The 22,063-nt window shown below is 47.7% G+C and overlaps 4 protein-coding genes across 4 annotated transcripts; 1 reads left to right on the forward strand and 3 right to left on the reverse strand.

The window, feature by feature from the left end:
* Window positions 1–7: 7 nt before the first annotated feature.
* L3040_003855 (uncharacterized protein) lies at window positions 8–1,372 on the reverse strand (the record flags this gene model as incomplete). Its single annotated transcript, XM_007294537.1, has 6 exons — window positions 8–69; window positions 135–304; window positions 354–385; window positions 438–478; window positions 533–1,099; window positions 1,156–1,372. 6 exons carry the CDS (start codon window positions 1,370–1,372, stop codon window positions 8–10), a joined length of 1,089 nt encoding a protein of 362 aa, XP_007294599.1.
* A 1,622-nt stretch (window positions 1,373–2,994) lies between these two features.
* L3040_003856 (uncharacterized protein) lies at window positions 2,995–7,800 on the reverse strand (the record flags this gene model as incomplete). Its single annotated transcript, XM_066156567.1, has 9 exons — window positions 2,995–3,506; window positions 3,567–3,702; window positions 3,756–4,148; window positions 4,245–4,859; window positions 4,928–5,134; window positions 5,278–5,868; window positions 5,987–7,600; window positions 7,664–7,712; window positions 7,760–7,800. 9 exons carry the CDS (start codon window positions 7,798–7,800, stop codon window positions 2,995–2,997), a joined length of 4,158 nt encoding a protein of 1,385 aa, XP_066012148.1.
* A 3,718-nt stretch (window positions 7,801–11,518) lies between these two features.
* L3040_003857 (uncharacterized protein) lies at window positions 11,519–12,793 on the reverse strand (the record flags this gene model as incomplete). Its single annotated transcript, XM_007294967.1, has 3 exons — window positions 11,519–11,953; window positions 12,008–12,389; window positions 12,438–12,793. 3 exons carry the CDS (start codon window positions 12,791–12,793, stop codon window positions 11,519–11,521), a joined length of 1,173 nt encoding a protein of 390 aa, XP_007295029.1.
* Window positions 12,794–17,903: 5,110 nt separating this feature from the next.
* Window positions 17,904–18,923, forward strand: L3040_003858 (uncharacterized protein; the record flags this gene model as incomplete). Its single annotated transcript, XM_007294966.2, has 3 exons — window positions 17,904–17,935; window positions 18,236–18,238; window positions 18,293–18,923. 3 exons carry the CDS (start codon window positions 17,904–17,906, stop codon window positions 18,921–18,923), a joined length of 666 nt encoding a protein of 221 aa, XP_007295028.2.
* Window positions 18,924–22,063: the final 3,140 nt, after the last annotated feature.

Below are 22,063 nucleotides of genomic sequence, written 5' to 3' on the forward strand. Positions count from 1 at the left end.
TCATAATCTACAGCCTGGATGAAGTAGTGCTCTCGGGATCCTCCGACTTGACCTCTACCAGCAACTTACCTATTTTCAGATTTCTATTAGCTTCGAGTTTCTCCGCTTTTACAGGTCGGGCAGGAGAAACATACCAGTGTTCACACCATTGTAAAGGTCGACGAGAGCCTTTTCGGCAGCCTTGAGACCACCCTTGATGATCGTCTCCTTGCGTTGCAGCTTACCCTCGGACAGCCACTTCGCGAGTTCGGCTCGAGCTGCGGGGTATTGGGGAATATAGTCGAAGACGATAAAACCTTGCATCCTAGGAGGCGTAAGGAGAGATTGGCGCAGAAGGCCGGATTGAGACTTACTTGATGCGCATGGTAATCACCATGGTAATGTTCTGAGGAAGGTTAATATCGCGGACAGGCTCTGAATAAGATAGTGCGACGTACCTTTGGCCCAACCGGTTGAGCAGAGTTGTACTGACTGATAGCTACCTAGAATCAGATCCTGGCCAGAAAATACCCCAAGCATGGAGCAGACTTACCACCGCACATGACGAATCGTGCATGAGGTTTCGCTCTGCTCAACGCAAGCTCCAAAATTTGGCCCCCAACATTGTCGAAGAAAACATCAATCAGATCCGGTGTCTTCTCCTTGAAATCTTTCACGAAGTCAGGGCTCTTATAGTTCAAAGCATCATCGCATCCGAGGTCCTTCAGCCATTTGACCTTCTCATCGCTTCCCGCCAGTCCCAAGACTGTTGCTCCCTTGAGCTTGGCGATTTGGCACACCACGCTTCCAGTCGCACCTGCGGCGCCAGACACGACCACAAAATCACCGGCCTTGACCTGTCCCACGTCTGTGATGCCGAAGTACGCAGTAAGACCAGTCATTCCGAGCACCCCGAGAGAATCCGTAACTTTTCCGTTCTCTGGGATCTGGAGGAGAGAGATCTCTTTCTGGTTAACAATCGCTATTTCGGACCACCCGGAAGGCGCCGTAACGTAGTTCCCAACGCTGAACTTCGACGACTTGCTTGCTAGGACCTTTCCGATGACAGTTCCTCGCATCACAGCGCCAATTTGGATAGGCGGGATGTACGAGCGTTTGTCTATGGGATGTTACTCGCAATCACGTGTGGTGGTGGTGTGCATGTATCTCACTCACCATTTAACCACCCCCTCATCGCCGGATCAAGCGACAAGTACAGCGTCTCAACCAGAACCTGGCCATCTTCGAGATCCTTCTCGCTGAGCATGGGGTTTTCCTTCAGGGTAAAGGTCTCGCCCGGCACGATGAGAGCCTTGGGGCGCTGGGCAAGGACGACGGAGGTGTATGTAGATTGAGCCATGATGTTGCCTTTGCGTTGAACCGGTTTGACCATTTTGCTTCAGGCGGACACGTCTCCTTTCTTATATATGGCCACGAAGGATCGATCGTAGGGACAAGGCTTAGAAATCGCTTTCCACAATTATGATGATTTGTCTGTGGTTGTGAAACTCTGCTACTGCGGAGAACCACCGCTTGTCGGGCAGTGCCTCGGTTGCCGGTCGGTCACTTGGCTGTTTTTGGATGATGCCCCGGGTCCAATGCGTAGGAAAGTAGAGTTTTTCAAAGTGTTGTCAGAGGGATCATCGGATGGCGGAGATGGCCTTGTAATAGTAATTTTGCAATCGAGATGTAGCTGGGATTCGCTGGTTCGGGGTCTGGCAGACAGACGGCTTGATCAATATGTTGATTGATACTCGAGACGGCTCGTTCGAATTTAAGGTTGATTGAGATCTGGACTTCGAGGAAGCATAAGGTGGGACCTCGGAGCAAGCATTCGCGCATGCATCTAGAAAAAACCTAGAAACAACCTAAAAAAAACAAACACGAACATCATCAGTGTAGATCCGCAATACTGGCCGAAGGCTGACTCGTAAACTGTTTGCAAACAGGAAACTTCTGACGCTACCACGTGACCCTTTCTGGACGAATATATCCTTATGAGATTTGAGTAAGCAGATGTTCAATCTATTCCTCATACTCCCACCCATTTCTAAATACCTGTCCCTCAAACAAACCACGTCAAAACTACTGAAATCAAGTCACCAACTATCCTCTTCTCCGTATCCATACAAGTCAATCAATCTCCAAAGCCGCTTATCTCTTCTCTCCTTCTCTCCCTCCCCAACAAATAAAAACAAAAAAGCACCGGCACAACCAACCGTAATTGTTAGAATATTGGGCTGCCGCCTATATTCCCTTGTATAGACTAGCCTCTTGGCTGTTCCCTTAGGAACACCTGTACTATAGCTCTCAGTACTCTCACACCTAAACTACTACACCTTCTGCACTCCTGATTCTATCAGTAATATCAACAAAACAAAACAAAACATCCGATCATCCTTTCGTTCCCAGAATCTACTTCCCTCCCCCCCCCCCCCCAAAATATAGGATAAAAAAAAAAAGGAAAAATAAAGGAAAAGAAAAAGGGAAATATTTATGATCATAAAATAAGCCCCACCACCCAGTAAAAAGCCAATGAATACAATTCCTACCACAGAGCACTCACTCCTCCCTTGAATCACCAGCAGCATACAACGTCAGGGTTGCTAGACAAGTAGGAGTATATATATATATATATAAATATAAGTTAAAGGAAACATGTTTTACCGAGCGGGAATCGAACCAAGATATCGAGTCGCCGGGACAGCTCTGTTGACTTCAGAAGAGATGAAAAAGAAAAGAAAAGAAAGGGGCTCGAACAATTTTCCCACGTCAAAATAAATGTCTTTGTGATTTATTTGGTATCAAACCCATCCAGTACGACTGCATACACATATATACATATATATACATATATATACATGCATCCATACGACGCTGGGGGCAGCTCTGGATCGCACCGCTACTACATAATTACAAACATATACAACTAGCAAGCCATCTATAGCCAATTCTTCTTCCCCAACTCTCCAACTGCCCAGCTCCCGAACGCCAGCCCACCCTACCCCATCCCGCCTACCCATTCCTCTCCCCGCCTCTCGCATCCTCATTGACAACCCTGTTGCCATCCCTCTTCCCATCCCGCAAGCTCAGCAGATCCTCCTCCCCTCCACCCTGCTCACGACTCTTCATCCACCCTTCCAAAATCTTCCCGACTTCCCGAAACCGAACAGGCTTTGTCATGAATATGTCCACGCCGGCTTGAAACGCCATCTCCTGGTCCTTCTCGCTGCTAAAGCCCGTCAGCGCAATAATCAGCGTAGCGCTATTGCTCTTCGGCAGCTCCATTCGCCGGTCGATAATGCTTGGGTCGAAGGCTGAAGCTGAGGGCGGTGAGGTAGGGAATATGCTGTTGGGAGATGTGGCGGAAGGGGTTCCGGGAGAGGAGTTGGACGGGAAAGAGGAAATTGGGGTCGCTTTAGGGAAAGACATGGGAGATTGTTGATCGTAGGCGAGGCGTCGCTCAGTTTCAAGGTTGCGGATGTGGCGAGTTGCTTCATAGCCTGTCATTACTGGCATTGAGACGTCTGTTTTGCACGCCTGTTAGCCAGCCGACCGAAACGCAGGGAAGGTAGGGGGAGGCATACCCATGAATATGACATCGAAACCCCCGGACCGACGGCGGAATGCTTCCAAGGCCAAAAGGCCGTTCGTCGCTTTCTCAAACTCCCATTTGTTTTTCTTCATATAAGTTGCTAGTAGCATCATGTTGACCGGATTATCCTGCTTACTGTCAGTATCCTATCCCTGACATGGATGCTAGGAGGGATGTTCACTTCGACAAGCAGCATGACCGGCCGTCGAGGCGCTATTGGCGTGTTCGTATCCTCCACATAAGAGGTACTACTACTGGGCGGCGTCGTTTGATCCGTCTCCGCGACGCTCTCCCCCGAGACATTCGAGCTGTTCCCAGAGTTATCACCAGAAGTAGCCTGGGAGCTCTCCCCAAAATTATCCGTTGAGCTCTGCCCTCTCGCCCTTAAACCCAGTCCATCTAGCGCTTTCGCACCCTCAGCATCAATCGTCGTCGCGCTGGTCTCAACGCGTCTCGTAAGCAGTGGTCTCGTATCAGCCGGTTTGGGCTCGACGGCGATAGGAGTTTGAGTCTTTGTGAAAGTCGGGCTTTGGTGGATAGAATTCAGCGTTATTGGTGCGAACTCGATCGATGACTGTATGTTTCCGATCAGCCTCTGCGGAATACTGCTCGGAATTGTATTCACCCCCACACTATCTGGCAATACATGAACAGGTCCATCCTGACTTACCCGCTCTTCCATTGGCGTATAAGGCGTTCCATCTTCGGCGTCTAGACAATTCAGAAAGGCCTTAGCGAGCCGGTGAGGCCCGCAGGGCTTGGAGACAAATTCCACGATCTGACCAGTGTGGGTTAGCGAGGGGGATATGGCTCGGTATGCGCTGTTACTGCAGAGAATGAGTAAAATGCGGTGGGAAGTTGCGGACACGGCTCCTTTGTTGTAAACAGACTCATCAGAAATAGCGATATCTGCTGCTCCGGTGCTATCGACAAGTGTGAACCCGAACCATTCGGTTGCATATTTCGCTATCGATGCTTTCAGACTAAATAAGGCTTCGCATTCGAGTCCCGACTTCCCAGATATATCGTCGAAGCCGAGGATACTGATCGTTCTGCCTCCCACCCGACGACGAACAGATACAACAGGGTCTTCCCTCGTGTACAGCGAGTCTGACTTTTGTACGTTGTCCTTGGAGGGCGGTGCACAGTTCTCCAACGGCAGGCTCAACGTGATTTCGGTGCCGGCATTCTGGTCGCTCTTGATATCAATTGCCCCGCCTGACAGATCCACAATTTGTTTGACTATGCTCATACCCAAGCCTGTCCCGGGGGCAGTAACGTCTTCCTTTGTTGGGTTAGCACGTATAGATATAGCCTAGAGTTACCAAGCCGAAGCGCAGAATCAAGACAAACCTGCGAGAACGGCATGAACATCTTCTTCTCCATAAATTCCTTCGACATCCCCTTTCCAGAGTCGGTAACCGTCAACGTGACCATCGTTCTCTCAACCGCGCCAGCCTTCTTCGTGTGGAGGTCATCCGCCATCGCATGCGCCGAGATCTTGACCTTTATGTATCCCGATGGCGTGTATTTCAGCGCGTTGCCGAAGATGTTCATCGTCTGGAAGAAACACACGGGAGAGTCAGTTGGCAGCTGCATTTCCAGGAAGATTTCGTTTCCTTTGCACGAGATAAATGAAAGAAGGAAGATGAGACGGCCTCTGGAATCGGGAAGAAAAAATATGGGCGGCGCCCCGAACCTACAAGTCTCCTCCAGGTACCAGGCACAGTTGGGAATTTCCACTGCGATCTGAAATCAACGTCAATTATCACCGTAGGTAGCACTCTGTGTACAACATTGTCCGCTGTATCCTTTGCGTGGTCTACGTCCTTGGTCCGACTCCTTGTCGTGTCTGCCAACCCTTCGGAGGCGAGGCCGTTGAACTCAAAGCCAGAGTAAACACCTTCGAGGACCTCCTCGATGACCGCGGACACATCGAGATCTGCGACCACGCCCATGGGTTGCACACTTGCTTGCCCGAATTCCTTGATTTTGCTAAAGTCTAAAACGTGCTCGATGGTGTCGAGCAATGTTCGACCGCAGATATCAACAGTCTCAACAAGGTTTCTCTGAAATCCGTCAAGGACGGTGTCGGCCAGGAATTCCACACTAGCAAGGACTCCATGCAGCGGACTTCGCAGTTCGTGACTGACGTTGCTAATAAAGTCGCCTTTGGCGCGGTCAGCGCTGAGCGTGTTCAGCCGAGAAACTTCCGACATGACGGAATGTCCGAAAGCGATCAAATATGAAAGATGGTTTTCAGCAGTGAAAATTCGAGTAGCGGACGTAGACCACTAGATCACGGAGATCAGTATTTCCATACGGATACTTCGGAAGCGGGTTGACAGTGTCTCGGGATCAAATCCTGAGACTGGATGAAAAGGGAAAGAATATGGTCCCCTATTATCTTACGGCAAACGACCCTATGAAGCATCCCGAGGTGGAATCATACAGTGGCACGAAGAATATTTGGCGGGCTCCAGGAAAGGCAACCAGAAGGCGCAGAATATCTGCCCGTTTGCGAGCGGCACGGCGAGCTCGTTTGTCTTCTGTAACCGAGTTGACAATCGTGACTACGGAGCAGTCGCGGGAACGGAAATTCGGGGCAGAGTCAAGGGAAATGGGCCCGTCCCTATCGAAAACAAACAGCTCTCCCAAAGGATAGGTTTTGACGAGGGAAGTCAGAAGACTATGGTCAATGGCGGTGAACGTGCGTGGGGGATTCGTCGCATTATTTAATGACGAAGAATGTCGAGTCGAAAAACCCAAAATGTCTGACTTGAGGCCCACAGGTGGGACATTACTAGATGCTCCTCCCCTCTCAGGGGCCGTAGTATGGCGGGAATGCATGGAGCTGGGACTGCCACTTGGTAGTATCAAAGGGTTCGGGCCGGGCCTGGACCTGTCATCTGTATCGGGTTCCGAATCAGTGTCGGACTCACCCAACGACTCCTGATCCTCTGACCGGCGGGGGTCCATTTCGAGAGTCCTCCTGCCCTGATAGAACCTGAAAGGCGCATCGAAAAAGACAGCTCCGTCGACCTCCATCCCCTCTCTTACCAGATTCGACGCACGTGAGAAGGTATCGTGCAGGCGTGTAGCAAAGCCATTATTGGCAAACTCATCATCATGGCGTCCAGCTAGCTGGCTCGCAGGATCATCAATGGCATGAAAGACGGACTTTAGATGCGGCACCTGGGGAACCTCAGATGAAGATGACCAAGGAGAGTTATTGAAGGTGAAGCGCGCATCTGGACTTGGAAAGGTATGCTGTAGTGGAGACTCGACTGGGCTCGTACCTACCAGCGCTGAGAGATTGCGGCTCTTTCCCAGCTGTTTCTGGCCGTTCCTGAAGCTGCCAGTCCCGTCGTCCCGATTAGTTTGCCATTGGAATCCGACCCCTGCGCCGGATGGAAGGTTGTATCGTTTCAGTCGCTGCCAGTCTCCATCCATGGTCCCATCGCCCTCAATAAAAGCGTGCAGAGCCTGGCTCATCATCGTGACCCTGACAATATCCTCTTTTGCCCTGATACCCTCCAGGTGGTCCATAACCGTGGCTGCCATTTTCGTCATGAATTGAGCTTGCTCGAGCGAGAAATCCGTCCGCGGTCTGTCATCCACTACGTAAACACAGCCGATGTTGACCCCATTCAAATTCGTCAAAGGAACACCGCAGTAGAACCTCAAATATGGCACACCCTTGACGCAATCAAGCGTGCTCATCTTTTCATCCAATTGCAGATCTGGCACCAGATACCAAGGCGTCATCTCTGCCGTTGTGTCCTGGTTAGGCTTCAGTCGCAGAGTCTGCTCACACAGCGATTGCCCGCGCACGACCCGCGCTCCGCTGATGGAAAGCCATGCATTCTGCGCGCCGTCATCGTCGCTGACGCTCAATGTACTGGTAGATTCGGCGAGGAAGTATTCGTTTTCATGGTCGATGAGAGAGACGATGGCTCGTTGGGCTGCCAGGCGGAGAGCTATGAGCTGCGCGAAGGCCGTCAGAGCCGTATCGGAGAAGGACTGCTGGGTGTTGAAGTTAGTCACTTTTGGGAGGAAGTGAGGGCCATGGGCTTGATCGTAGCGGACGGGAATAGGCTCTGGGATATGACCGTCAACGCTCTTTGGTTGGTAGTATCTGTCTGTGTGAGGAGATTTCTTCCGGGAAGGGCAGGTCGTCTTTACCTGTACACCTCCCTCGAGCGAAGAATCTCTGCTGTGGACATGCTGGGCGTCGCTGCTGGAGCTCAGTCGGCGGCCATAATTGCCGGGCGTAGGAGTTTCGAGGGCAATTCGCTTGTGGTGTTTGAACAGAGTCCTTCGTTGAGGTGGCGGAGGGGGAGAGATGGCGAAAGAGAAACAGGAGACGGATGCAAGATCAAGGTTCAAGTCAAGAACATGTGATGTGAAGAGGCGAGTCATGTGAGGCCGAACGGACCATAACCCGAAGAAAGTTGTCGATGTCGATGTCAATGCCGATGTCGATATTCAGACGAATGTAGCCCGATCGATCGAACAGGGGGCTGGTTACCTTTCGAGTGCTCATGAGTGAATTAGTAGTAAGTACTACGTCGCAGGCGTAAGTATTACCCCTCGAGGGTAGGGAAAACAGGGGTTTTAAAGTGGAAACTAAACTTTTAAGGCACCCTCGAGGGGTAATACTTAGGCCTGTACCGTGGTAGGTAGTATTGTTCTTCATCACCTCACGATCCGGGTCGGCCCACCGAACAGCTGTTGTTACGGTCGCGGTCGCGCGGCCACAAACGGTTCCCGATCATGGCATCTGCTACATATTCGTCACATTGTCTGCTTGGAGGGCGACTTACTGATTTATGTGAATAGGCGGATTTTGGAGTTGAGTTATAGGACTGAGTTATGCTACAGTATAGAGTCAGCGCCACAGCCAAGATTCTTAGTAAGGTGGACGGTGTCAGAGATGACGGTTAAAGACCTTCTAACTTGTTTAGCACTAAAGACAGTGTTATCTCGACTTTTGGAAACTCTATTCGGCCTAGCTTGGCTTTGGTTCGAGGCTAATCCTATGCCCTGGCCCTGAACCTGTTGTGCAATTGTACTACTACCTATTCCGCCAGCATTATTTAGTATCTTCAAAGTATATCCTCAATTCAATAGGCACCGATCGCATTCGTTATAGCCCGATTTTGTTACTATTATATCACAGTTACCGCCGTCGCAGTTCTATTCGAGCTATTCGAAAGCATTTCTAAGTTCATACTACGTAATTTTCAGGCTCGTAAGATTATTGCCGAACGGCCAATAAACCCTCGATATAAACCTCTTATTTCTTACATTCGCAAACGCCTCGACCTTGACGAATATGACGATATATCTTATATCGAATACATGCGGCTCAGCAAAGCACAGATTCGTAAGTTCTCAAGAGTTCCCCCTCTCTTAGCTGTTAAGTGTGCGCCAAGGTGGTTTACGCTATATTAAGATAACTCGGTACGATAACTCGGTCTTCGAAATCCATTTACGCGATTTAATCAAGTTAACGAAAAGTGGAGATAATTCAATTGTTAAACAATTTGCAAGCATGAGGCGTGTTTCATTTCGCTTAATAATGGGACTTGACGTTGCAACTTCAAGGGCCTTTCTTTAAAATGGGCGAAACAGTTATATCCCGCGTCAAATGCTATTAAAATCAAGCGAAAATCTGATAAAATTTACGATCTTAATCGCGTGCATCTTAACGAATCTTAAAGCTATAATAATAATAAAATATGATACAGTCGAGACACTCGTAAAGTGTCGTTGTTGTTGTTGTTGTTGTTGTTGTTGTTGTTGTTGTTGTTGTTGTTGTTGTTGTTGTTGTTGTTGTTGTTGTTGTTGTTGTATTTATTAACGTCGGGCGGGTATCCAAAACGCAATGCTTGGACCCTGGGGACCTCTCATAGGGTACGGCGACGTGCTAAGTAAAGGAATTATATATAAAGTACTATCTAATCGAGAGTAAAAACCACGTTGAGGAAAACCTCTCGTCAAATAGCTGAACACTTGTAAACCCTTTAAAAGCAATTCATAGTGATGTGCGTCGAGTTTTCTTTCGACAACTGTCGAATACGTGTGGCCCTACGGGCGGCCTCGATCCGTATAGTACAAACATCGTTCTCTTTCGTCGTAGAGCTAAAAAGGCTCGCGTTCGTAGCCCTTGGATAGAGCCGGTGTGTTTGCAGAACGCTCTTTCGAAGGCGCAGTACCGTGTTTTCGATCAATCGAACTAAGCCCTTCCTATCCTATCTCTTATACACGTTCCCCCTCTATCGCAAATCCTCTTGGTCTTTTCAGTCGGTATGCCCGTCAGGTATAGATCGTAGTCGGCGTAGTATTCGAGAAGGAGGAGGGAGGTTCGGAATCGCCGGTAAAGGGAAATCTCTTCGAGGAGACGTCGCATGTCGATGATTCAATTTCGGCTCTCCAGACTCTTTATCTCTCTTTCTACCGCAGGAGAGAGAAAGAAAAAGAGCTGAAGGTTCGTAGGGGGCACCTCGTACAGGTAAAGAATCGTAGCCCCCCACTCGTAAAGTGTCAAGCGTACGATTAGATAGTATTACAATACTATTCTTCTCCAGCCGTAACAAATCTAGCAAAATCAGGCGAATCTTTCATCAAATAATAATATATTTGAACCCGAATAACACGATGACCAATTATATTAAAGTATTGAAATCAAAATCATTAGATCCATATAGTCGTATTTTAATGAGATACCAATTTCTAATCACGAAGCTTTTAGTACATAAAAAGAAATAGATAATGATTTTATTTTCGACGCGGGGCATAATTGTTTCGCCTACTTTGGGGAAGGCCCTTCAAAGTTGCGACGTCAAGTCCCACTATTAATCGATTTCCAGAAACTGTTTCTAAAATCATGACCGATGGTTTCCAAATGCCTCGAACATGAGTAGTGGAGCAAGTTTTCGAATCCCTTAATTAATTCTCAAGTTTGAATGCCGCTCTATGCTGCGAATTTTGATTCAAACGCGTCCCGCATAACTTTTGCAATCGTTAATAGTTGTACGTTAACCTTTATTTCAGTTTGAAAAAAGCCAATTTCGCACTTACCACGGTACAGGCCTAAGTATTACCCCTCGAGGGTGCCTCCAAAGTTTATTTTTCACTTTAAACCCCCTGTTTTTCCTACCCTCGAGGGGTAATACTTACGCCTGCGACGTAGTAGTACCACGGTACAGGCCTAAGTACCACGGTACAGGCCTAAGTATTACCCCTCGAGGGTGCCTTAAAAGTTTAGTTTCCACTTTAAACCCCCTGTTTTCCCTACCCTCGAGGGGTAATACTTACGCCTGCGACGTAGTATTACCCCTCGAGGGTGCCTCAAAAGTTTACTACTAGTTTCCACTTTAAACCCCCTGGTTACCCTACCCTCAAGGGGTAATACTTACGCTTTGGACGTAGTACTATCCAATCGAGAACAAAAGCTACGTTAAGGGAAAACTCTTCTTTAGATAGCCCCAGGCATTAAGAGTGAGGCGCGAGGGTGTATTGAATGTACCCCGAGGCTGGCGGAAACGAAGTGAGAGATTTGCATTGCTTAGCGAAGAGATCGAAAATTGACGTTCATCGATATTCTTTCGCATCTCCTCGCAAAGTTTTCGTGTATAGGTCGATCTCTTTTAAGGTACCCTTACACATCTATACTCAATAACGAAGTTGGGTATTAATCAATGTCGAGGGTATAAGTGAAGGGTAAAAAGTGACGAAGTGTATAAAGTAATATTTACAAAGTGAATCGTATATTCGTGAAGTTCGGAAATTGCAAATAAGACTCTGAAGGAGCCTTATATGCTGATGCCAAGGGCTGTACGCCCAGCGTACAAGTGCCCTAGACATGTAATCTAAAGGTCTGAATGATATCCCAACAAAAATAGCGCAGCTCACTGCGCTAGACCCTAGAAATTGCCCTCAATATGCGGACGGGGGACTCTTACACGTGGGATATTTTGGTAATGGCTTGCTCTTATAAGTCTTATAAGAGGCCAACGGACATCCGCTCGCTGGGAAATTACATGAGCTGCTGTTCGGCTTACCGCCCGTGATTTTGACGTCCTCAAACACAAAATTCTTGCAGCCCGTGCCGCATAGCACGTAGTAACTGATACCATCGCTGGTTACCGTGCCCGTGATGTTCTTGAACAGCACGTTCTCGATGATGACGCCATTGGAAGGCGTGCCAGTCGGTCCGCCGTTCAAGTAGTCCTGCTGCACGACGATGCCGTAATCGGAGATGTTAAACATCTGGATATTGGAGTAGGTGATGTTAGCGACGTAGCCGGTCGTGTTGAAGTTGCTTTTGATGCGGGCGCCGTTGGTTGAGTTGCGGAGGTAGCTGTCCGTGAACTACGTGTTTTGTAAGTAAGTTTAACGTTTGGAAAGGAGTTGAACGAGACTAACGAGAATGTTGGTGACATTATTATAAGATTTTCCTCCGATAGAACCAATGCTCAATCCGTGGGTGCCCGAGCAGTAAAGGTTTGAGACAGTGACGTTGTCCGCGGATGTGACAGCAACACAGTCATCTTGGTTGTACACGGTGCAATTATGAATTAAAATATTTTTGCTTTTAGTGCCGACACCAAAAGCATCCGAGTTATGGGCGGCGTTCTTGCCCCCACTGAGGTCGTTGGGGAGATCTCCGAGTGTGTTGTCCAAGTAGATGTTGCGAATCGTGACGTCTCTTGAGTTACCAAGTTTAAATGCCCGAACCGGCCAGTTCTGGAGCTGCAGGTTCTCGATGAGCGAATCATTCATCTTGACTGCGATGAGATGATTTGGTCTTTAATGTCAGTAGTGATGACGGAGGATTGGCACTGGGAGCTCTCACTTGGGTAAACCTCCGTTCGACCCCAATCCATCCCAATACATTGGTCCGTTTCCATCGATGATTGAGTCCGGAGTACCTCTGATAGTAATATTCTTTCCGCCGAACTTCATAGGGATGAAGTCGCTCGAATTGGTAAACGCGAAAGTTGTCGTGCCAGCGAATGTAATCACGGAGCCCTTCTTCGCCTTGGAAAGATCGATTGTTCCGTTGGACGGCGCTGCAATGTCTTGAAGCACAATATCCGTGCATTTTGCTAGAGCCCCAGGAATCTTAGAATACTCCGTCACAACACATGTACATGCAAGAACCGTGCTTGCATATGCACAAGCCAACGCGAAGAAAAGAGTGGAATGCATCTTGGCGACAAGATGTTATAAGAGAGCGACGATGCTTGGTTTCATGAAAAGATCAGAGGACAAGAGATGTTTGCAGACCGTCCAAGCATGGACTGTGGTCTTTATAATGCCCAATTTAGTTCGTAGAGCCATCTCTTTCCGGCTAGACTCTAAATACCCTTCTGATTCGTCTCATGTTGAAGACTTCGTTTCAGATCAAATGCAGATAATGGATTATAGGGTACGGACCAGATAGTGGCCACTCCCGATTGCTAGTAGTGGGGTTGTCGTGCTTAATTAATACAATAGAGGGGTCATTCGTTGTTCGTGAAGTTTAATGCCTTCAACCCGTTATTCGTTATTCGTTAAACACGTGACTGGAATAGTATCAGACTAGCCCCCGGCTACTTAACAAGAAGCTTCCCGGGCGAAAGATTAAAAAGATTAGCAAGTACTCGAGTCTCAGCTCGAGTTTCAGCGTTACTACTAGTATCCTTCATCCTAAATAAGAGACGAAAAGTATATTTTACTAGGGGTCTACCAGGGGGTTGTAACCCCAACGCTTGGAAACGTTTATTCGCAATTGATCAATAACGCCTCGTTACTACCCCCTATGAATACTACTCTCCCCCCCCATGAATAAATGTCGGACCCAGTTTAGGCCCATAAAACATAGAGCGGTGGTTTCTTAATGGCTCAAAGCCCTGTCAACTCCACTGTATAGACTAAATACTGGCTCAAAGATACTTTTCAAAGCTGAATCCTTATACTACGTCGCAGGCGTAAGTATTACTCCTCGAGGGTAGGGTAACCGGGGGTTTTAAAATGGAAACTAAACTTTTGAAGCACCCTCGAGGGGTAATACTTAGGCCTGTACCGTGGTAATTTGATTGGTTTAAGCCCTGGTAAGATCTCTTGCGAAATTATACTTTCGACATTTATTCATGGGGGGGGGGGAAAGTACTACTACTACGTATATATGGAAAGTATAACTTTGCTAGGGCTCTTACCAAGACTTAAACCCAGTCTTGAAATGTACTACTACTACTACGTACTTACCACTTACAAGTATCGTTGAGCCAGTATTTCATACATGTAGTACTATCTTCTCCTGTGAATAAATGTCGGACCCAGTTTAGCCCTATAAATCGTAAAGCGGTGGTTTCTGAATGGCTTAAAGCCTTATCAACTTTATTGCACAGATCAAATAGTAGTACTTGCCCGAAGATGATTTTCAGGGCTGAATCTTTATACTACGTAAGTTGATTGGTTCAAACCTTAATAAAAGCCCCTGCGAGATTATACTTTCTCTAATTATTCATAGGGGGAGTAGAGTTGACCGGGCTTTGAGGCATTCGAAAATCAACGCTCGACGACTTAGTACTGTACTGTAGTAAGTGCTACTACGTACGTACTTGTATGAGGCCGAACTGGGTCTGATAAACATGCAGAGGGGAAATAATAATATTCCAAAACTACTATGACCTACAACGATCGATCGACAAACGATCAATATGTCCGATAAATGATATTAACTGATAAAGTACGTCATTACGGTATCAGAACGACGTTTTGAAAGAAGTTTTCAACTGCCTACGAAGAGAGAAGAGATTACGGTATAAGTTGCGAAGGAAGAAATGGAGAAAGGTGTCCTTGAAAGGTCTGTGCGCACCCCTTGTTTTCTCGGCTGTCCTATCCCGAATTGCCGGGTCAGTCCTCTTACGGGGCGGAGGTACAAGCTTTAAAGTTCTCCACCGCCCAATTCTGCCAGCTAATCCAAAAATTCGTTTAAGTCAGAGGATCTATTGGCTGACAGGATTGGGCGGTGATAAACTTCAACGCCCGTACCTCCATATATAGTTGCACTAGTACTAGTATATCCGAGTTGTAGTACGTACTAGTAGTAGTAGATGGACTTCGAAACTACGGAGGTGCTAGGGGTGGGTTACTAGTAGATCACCGCCTTCGATGGCAAGGGGATCGGGCAAGGGGATTTTTGATAATGAAATATTCTATTACAGATTCTGATATGTGAAGCACTGCTATGTGAAGCACTGCTATGTAAAGCACTGTTATATAAAGCACTGCTATGCAAAGCAGCTATGTAAAGCAGCTAGTATGTAAAGCAGCTATGTAAAGCAGGGGTAAAGGCGCTGACGTACAGTAACTTAACCTTAGCACCTCCGTATGCTAAAGCTGATTAAAAGTCGAATACTACTACTGTACGTACTACGTCGCAGGCGTAAGTATTACCCCTCGAGGGTAGGGAAAACAGGGGTTTTAAAGTGGAAACTAAACTTTTAAGGTACCCTCGAGGGGTAATACTTAGGCCTGTACCGTGGTACGTAAGTAGTGCGTGGATCTTGTAAAGTCAACAGCCCCACGCGCTATTCTACTAGAAGGTTTATACGGCAACCGATAAACGATGAAGCCGATAGACGTAGTACTACTACGTAGTAGATACGTAGTAAGATCGTAAAGGTATAGCCCGATTAAGCTAGTTTCTATAGTGGATCAGGACAAAGGGAATTATATAACCGCTACAAAGGTGCTGGAGGTAAGTTAGGTCACTGCCTTCGTTAGCAATGTGGTTGGGCAAGGTGATTCGTGATAGTGAAATATTCTGACATCGATTCTGCTATGTAAAGCAGGCGTGAAGGCGGGGACCTACAACTAACTTACTCCCAGCACCTTCGTATACCTCCATAGTCTATACACCATTATCCAGGCCTAAGTGTTACAGCCCGAAGGAGCCTTCAAAGTCTAAATCTCCACTTTAAACCCCTTGATTATTCTACTACTACTTACTCTCAAGGTGTAACACTTCCGTACGCTTATGACATTATAGCGATCTAATTAATCAACCTTATCTTCTTTCCCTTATGATTACGTCCGTAGTAGTACATTATTTCGGCAAGGGCTCTTATTGAAGCTTAAACTAAGTAATAAACTTACTACGTATAACGATTGAGCCTTGAAAAGTATCTTTACGCAAGTATTTATTTTACTCCGTATGCGATCAAGTTGATCAGGCTTCAAGCCATTCAGAAACCACCGCTTTACGATCTATAGAGCTGAATTGGATCCGATATCTAGATATTAAGGGGGGGATCGAGAAGGAGATTAATTATCAGGCCCGTAATGCTCCGGTGCGAGTACGGAGTATACGGTAATCTGTGGCCATAGCGAGTAGGTGGGAGGGAGGCTCGCCGAGAGCAAGGGGCTCGAGGAATCGAGTTAAAGACTTTTGAAAAAGGTTTGAGAACACTTACTGTAACTTACTACTAGTAGTAGTACCAGTACTTAATACGTATGTTTATCTCCGGCGAATTTCGGATAAAAGTTTCGGCCCCTTTAACGGGCTTCAACTACGTACTACTAGTACGTAGTATGTTTATATTAGCAAGTTTACACCCGCTAGTTAAGTTTACATCCACTAGCCCGATTGGGAATAATAAGCGCAGATCGTCCTAGCGTTCGCCTCGGTGAAGTACTTGACTTTTCACTTCAAAGTTGGTGCAAGTACCTTACCGAAGAAGCAACGCTTCTAAGTCTCGTTTCTCAAACAGACGCTATTTAACGCAGGTCATTACATGAGTCAAGGTGATATGTTAAATAAATTACATGAGTCACGGTGATATGTTAAATAAATGAATGAGGCAACGACGAGGTCGAGTTATTGAATATCTAAGAGATTGGTTTAAACAAAGAAAAAAGTGTCCAAGTACGAAGATTCTCGCTTAATAATTTTAGCGCTCAGCTGACTCGAGGCGGGTGCTTGGACGATCGTGATGCAAATCGTACACACGGAGGGGGTACTAGGTATATTTGAGTATAAGGTTAGATTACGATGCAAATCGCTCGTGCGCGTGCGTATATTTGTCTAACGGGAGCATGCCTCGGGATGGCCTTCGTTATATCACGTGATATGTCATCTTGCGAGCTGGCTTATGTAAGCTCTCGAAAAGGAAATATGGCCGGTCGGCAACAGTTCTTTGCATTTTCATCGAATCCATCAGCAACTGTTCTTCCCGCATCTGCGACATTTGGCTTGGGAGGGCAGCCCGACTCCGGAGATGACATGGTTTATGAACGAATGAATCACACAGCCTTTTCAACTTTTGGTATCACCAACCCCGCCCGTCTTGCATACCTACTGATCGAACGTCGCTGTCTCTCCTGCCTTAGCCTCAGCCTTTCCCTCTGCCAGCTGGTCAACTCGAACCCCTTTCGAAGCGAAGTGGAGGAAGCCCTTGCACTGCTCGCTTTCCGGATCCAAGTCCAGATGCAGATATATGTATATGTATATATATATATATATATATGCATTTTCCATGGGACGTGGCGTGAGCAACTCACTGCCGGCATCTTTTGTCTCACACACGGCGGCAAGAATCCACCAATGAGAGCCAACCAACCGCCCGCGAGAAGGGTTTCATGGCACTGTTCACCGAGCTGGCAGCGTTCAGAGTTGACCACGCCGCAAGACCGTACTCTGCGTCTGCCTGGAGGCCCGTCTCACTCATTTCGCAGAAGACCAATCGCTCTTCGCGGTGGCTGGCAGACGGAGGGGCCGAGTGGTCTGCGATCCTGGCTCGGTCACTTTGTGCATCACCCCCACTGTCTGGGGCAAAAAGTAGGTAGGAGAGGTATAATACAAGTCGAAGGGCCATCCGTCACCATCTCTTGCGTGGAGAGCGAGCGAAGGCGAAGCATCCGCACTCGTCTGTACTCGTCTTTTACCGCTCTCCCCCCTTTCTCCTGTTTAAGTTACGCTTTCGCGAGCCCTTCTTTGCGCTTTTGCGCTGTCTGTTGATGCACTCCTCTCTGAAAATCGACGTACTGGGTATCCGCACCCAGCAGCACTCTTGGACGAAGAACGAACGATAACGGGCGTGGATAGAAGAATTACGCATGGTGATTGGTACCACCCTCTGGTGCCCTCGGTCGAATCGATGCCCTTCTCGACATGAGGGCGCTGTCTATTGTTTGTTTACTGTCAGCACCCAACAATGACAGAGAATTGTGCTCGGCTCAATAATATTTGTGCTGTCACAACTCGGCGCATCGTATTGTTGTATCGCAATCATGAATTTGGTTGTCGATCTGCTTTTGACCAATCGCCCATCCCATGCCTCGATTCAATCACTGGGCCTGGTCCAGGTAAGTCCTTCGAAGTTCGAAGTCCTGCTGGTGAGCACTTGAGTCTGGCAAGTCGCCAAGCTTTCTACTCCACAAGCTTCGCGTCCTTTCTGTGTCTTTCTCATCACTTTTTCGCTTCTATACTGTATCTCAATCACGTGTCCGTCGTTCTGCTTCTGCCCCTCCTAAGTACTTCTTTCTCAATTCAAATCCTCGACACAACAATCTACCACAACCACTGCACTTGCGCTGCTGCATTGCATCAACCCCGCCCTCGTCTCTCGTATCCTGCGCAATACATCAACGGTGTCCAATCCTCAGGACGTAAGTATCACGACCCCTCCCAAGTACGGAAGAACGTGACTTATGTCTGCCTAGCCTCAACTCCAACATGGCCTCGCCCCTTCAGCACGCTGGCCAAGCCCAGATCTTTTCTGCTCCCTCAGACAATGTCGATGCTCAGATCGAAGACAAGAACTCTCCTTCAACATTTCACAAAGCCATCGCTGAGGCCGCTCCCGCTGTGGCTGAGGACCCACACGATAGCGGATTTTTCGAAGTTGAAGACTCGGTCGCACCTGAAATGGCCTATAAAGATTTCACCCTCTATCCCGAGGACGATCGTTCTGAGATCGAAGTTCCCATATACGGAATGTTCGCAGACATCGACGCCGCTACTGGTCTAATTGAGGGTGATACTAGCCATAACAGCGGAGTCAAGTCCGACGACTACACTCTGACTCCACAACGCTCCGCTGAGGAGGGAGGTCCTTCTCTCAGCAACACACTCAGTGGTGGCATCATCGAGGGTGTGAATGAAGATGTGTACGAAGTCCTCGAGACCGATTACGAGATTTGCTTTCAACCTGGCTATTTCGCTCCCTCTCCTCCCGACGTTTCATCTCGGGACCCATTTGCGCGGTGGCTCGGCACCTACCACCGCCACGAGGAGAGTGCATATCTGCTAGAGCGGCCGCCATATCTTGCCCACAACTTGGAGAAGCAGTAGAAGCTTTTCCTTATCAAAAGCGACGCATTCTCACAACATTTTCACGACATTTTTACGCCAGTTTCACGACATTTTCACGACGCTCACACCCTACTTCTCACGATCGTTCGTTGGTTCTGTTTTCGTTATATCATTACGGGTTACGGCAGGGCTAGGACAACACGGGTCTGCGTCTGGGTATGGGTATGATAGGATTTATGCTACGAGGACCAGTCTCGCAGGATGGGCAGGTGGTAGGAATACTAGGGCTCTGAGCAGCGAAACAGGGTGGGCGTTATGGTGTTCGTTGTTCATAGCACAGGCAGAAAGAATAGTCTCCTCGTCTCATATCATGAGATCGCATATACCCACGAGCAGAATGGAAAGCTTCATCACACGCTATCTGGCACCGGCCGAATGGCAATCTTTTCGTTTGGCTATGCTTCTTCCAAGAAAGGTCAAGTATCGGGTAGACCGAGCTGGCTCCGGACGCGACACGATAATTTCTTGGTGTCAAGGGTCTGCCCACGCGTTTTTGGCATTTCACATCTCCCGCACGGAGGCTTCCAATGTATTTTGCGTTTTGCAGACGTGCAACAGACCACTGCCCTCCCTCCATCTTTCTATCTTTCTATCTCGGTGCTTTCAAACTCCTCTGATCGGGCCGATGAAATTATGCGACTAGGAAGATCAGAGTTGTTCCTGGCGGGCTGGCGGGACTTCCCTTTTACCGATTACCGACCGCGTAATCTTCTGCACTGAAAGTCTACATCCTGCTAATCATAAACGTCGGACCTCCTCCTCATATACACGTTCTGATTGTGGACGTCCCACTTGAAACTTGGGGGAGAGAGAGGAGGAGTCCGGATGGTACTTCTCGTGCGCTCTTCTTCTGTTTATATAAAACAAGTGGTCGACGTTTCGAAAATCGTAGGTAAGGTAGGTAGATGGATGAGTGATGCAAGGCCTTTCCCCCCCCCTCCCCCGCCCCCACCAAAACTAAGCGGTAGGAAAAAGCATGGACGCGCGGGGCGGGACTGATTACTGTATAGCAGAGGGTGATAAGTAGTTAACACAAGACTTATGGGAGAATCCTTCCCGCTCGCACGGAGGAAATTAATATATTAAACCAATCTGAGACGTGCAACAAAAGATTTTTCGGTGGTCCGCTTTCTGGTTTGTAATTGGTCTGTCGATGGATCCGATGATGAGCGCGGCGGCGTTAGCACCGTGCTGGGATTTCTTATTTGGTATAATCTGCCAGGTGCTTCTCCAGCCTGCGTTGCTGTTGAATTCTGGATGGGTTCTGGAAGGGAGAGGGCAATCGCTTATTGATGATGATGATGATGATGGTGATGATTACGCGTTCATTCTTGGTGCTAGACTTCGTTATTGTTGGTATCACATAGGGTGTGCACACCGGGTTGAGACCTGATAACGAATGCTATTCTGGAGTATTCGTTGGTGTTGTTAAGTCTAAGGAGAAATAGCTATTCTATGTGAGTGGGAAGTGGTAGGTAGTAGTACCGGTAGTAGTGGTGCCAAGGCTGCACGTGCCACTAACCCCGATCCCGAGTCCTTAACTCCGATCCCTCTATTCCTCTAGTCCAGCGTTCCCACGGTTATTCTTGGTATCCTTCAAGACCGAAGAAACCTCTTCTCCTTAAGAGCAAATGCAAGACGAAATCGTCATCTGTTAATCTAACTTCCTGATTTGGAGCGAGTAATTCCTTGAGACTCCCAACTTCTCTTTACCCATCCTTCCACTCGAATACTGACTGTGTTGATATCGAACTTTGATGGCATCGACGAAGCTGGTTGGTGTTTTGTTAGGGATCAATTTCGTCATCGCGTCTGCGCGCGTTGTTTTTGTCGCTATACCAGCGAACCTCGGCTAGTCCGCGGCGTTCGTATGACTGTCGGAGAGCCATACTATCGATCATTGACCGTTTCTGTTGGTTGTCCCTAGCTTGACACAGCACTCATATAAAGAGTACGAATCGGTACAGGACGATGACGTGGACCTCTGGGAGCTGAGGCTTCACGGTGATCGTCTCAAGCGTGGTTGCTACGCAGATGGCGATATCGATTCCTGATACCATTCCAGTTCGCCCGACTTTCTGAAGCCGTTGTGAAAATGAATCGGTGGTAGACGAAGGGTCTGATCGAACTTCTGTAGGCCTTCCGCATCCACAGAGTCATCTGCCTGACGATTCCTGCCTTGAGCAAATGGCTCGTCGCCGTAGATCTCTTCTTCTATTTTCACTACTAAAGCCCAACTCGATTCGTTGGTCCCCCCCCATCGAGAGATTGGAAGAAGTCTCGAGATCACCGTATGCGCAAATTCTGAGCAGCTCACTCCGTTTTCCAGCTTTCCATCCTCTAACACCGCAGAGTAGTTGTAGCTAAATCCGATCCAGCCACAAAGGTCCTGGTCATACCACCAAACTCCATATAAGTTCCCTGCTTGGTCGTGAAAGAGCCTGGCTATAATTCCTGTTGAACTTTGCAAAGGTAAACCGCCTTGTCCTTGCGACATTACCGCGTCTTTCGCGGAAGCGTTGGCTGCGGTCGCATTATCTGTAGGAGCTCCAGCCGTGGTGTTATCTTTGTTGCGGGGGTCGTGGCTTCGCCGTGGTCACTGACAACAGCACGATAGTTTCAGCCACGCTATTGCAACCACACGTATCAAATGCCATAGCACACCTTCGCCAAATAACAGAGCGTGCTAGTAGAGTACATTCATCTAAGCATTTTCCTCCAGGAGATAAAGGATCATCAACCATCTCAACACCCAAGGTCAACGTTCAGCTTTATAGAAGGTTCTCCATGCCATTCGTTGATTTACTAATAGACGCCGGATTGCTAATAGAATCAAATGCGTCGTAAGCAAACATAGTATTGTCTGAAACTCAACTTATATTCGTAGTTGCAGACTCGAAAGGTATACGAGAATGTAAGCTCACTTACAATTCATATGCAATTCTTAAAGAATCGTGCCTACTTCACGTTAATATATCAAGTCCACAAGCTAAAGCATAAAGCTATTCGTTTCGTTCGCGTAGCATAATGACTAGCAATAGTACCGGTCCATCGATCACTATACATAGATCAGGAACGCTATAGTACTAAGGCAAACTAAAGAACGCATATACTATAAG

This window comes from Drepanopeziza brunnea (genome assembly GCF_022702325.1).
Source record: "Drepanopeziza brunnea f. sp. 'multigermtubi' strain 214-2 chromosome Unknown ctg5, whole genome shotgun sequence".
Lineage (NCBI taxonomy): Eukaryota > Fungi > Ascomycota > Leotiomycetes > Helotiales > Drepanopezizaceae > Drepanopeziza > Drepanopeziza brunnea.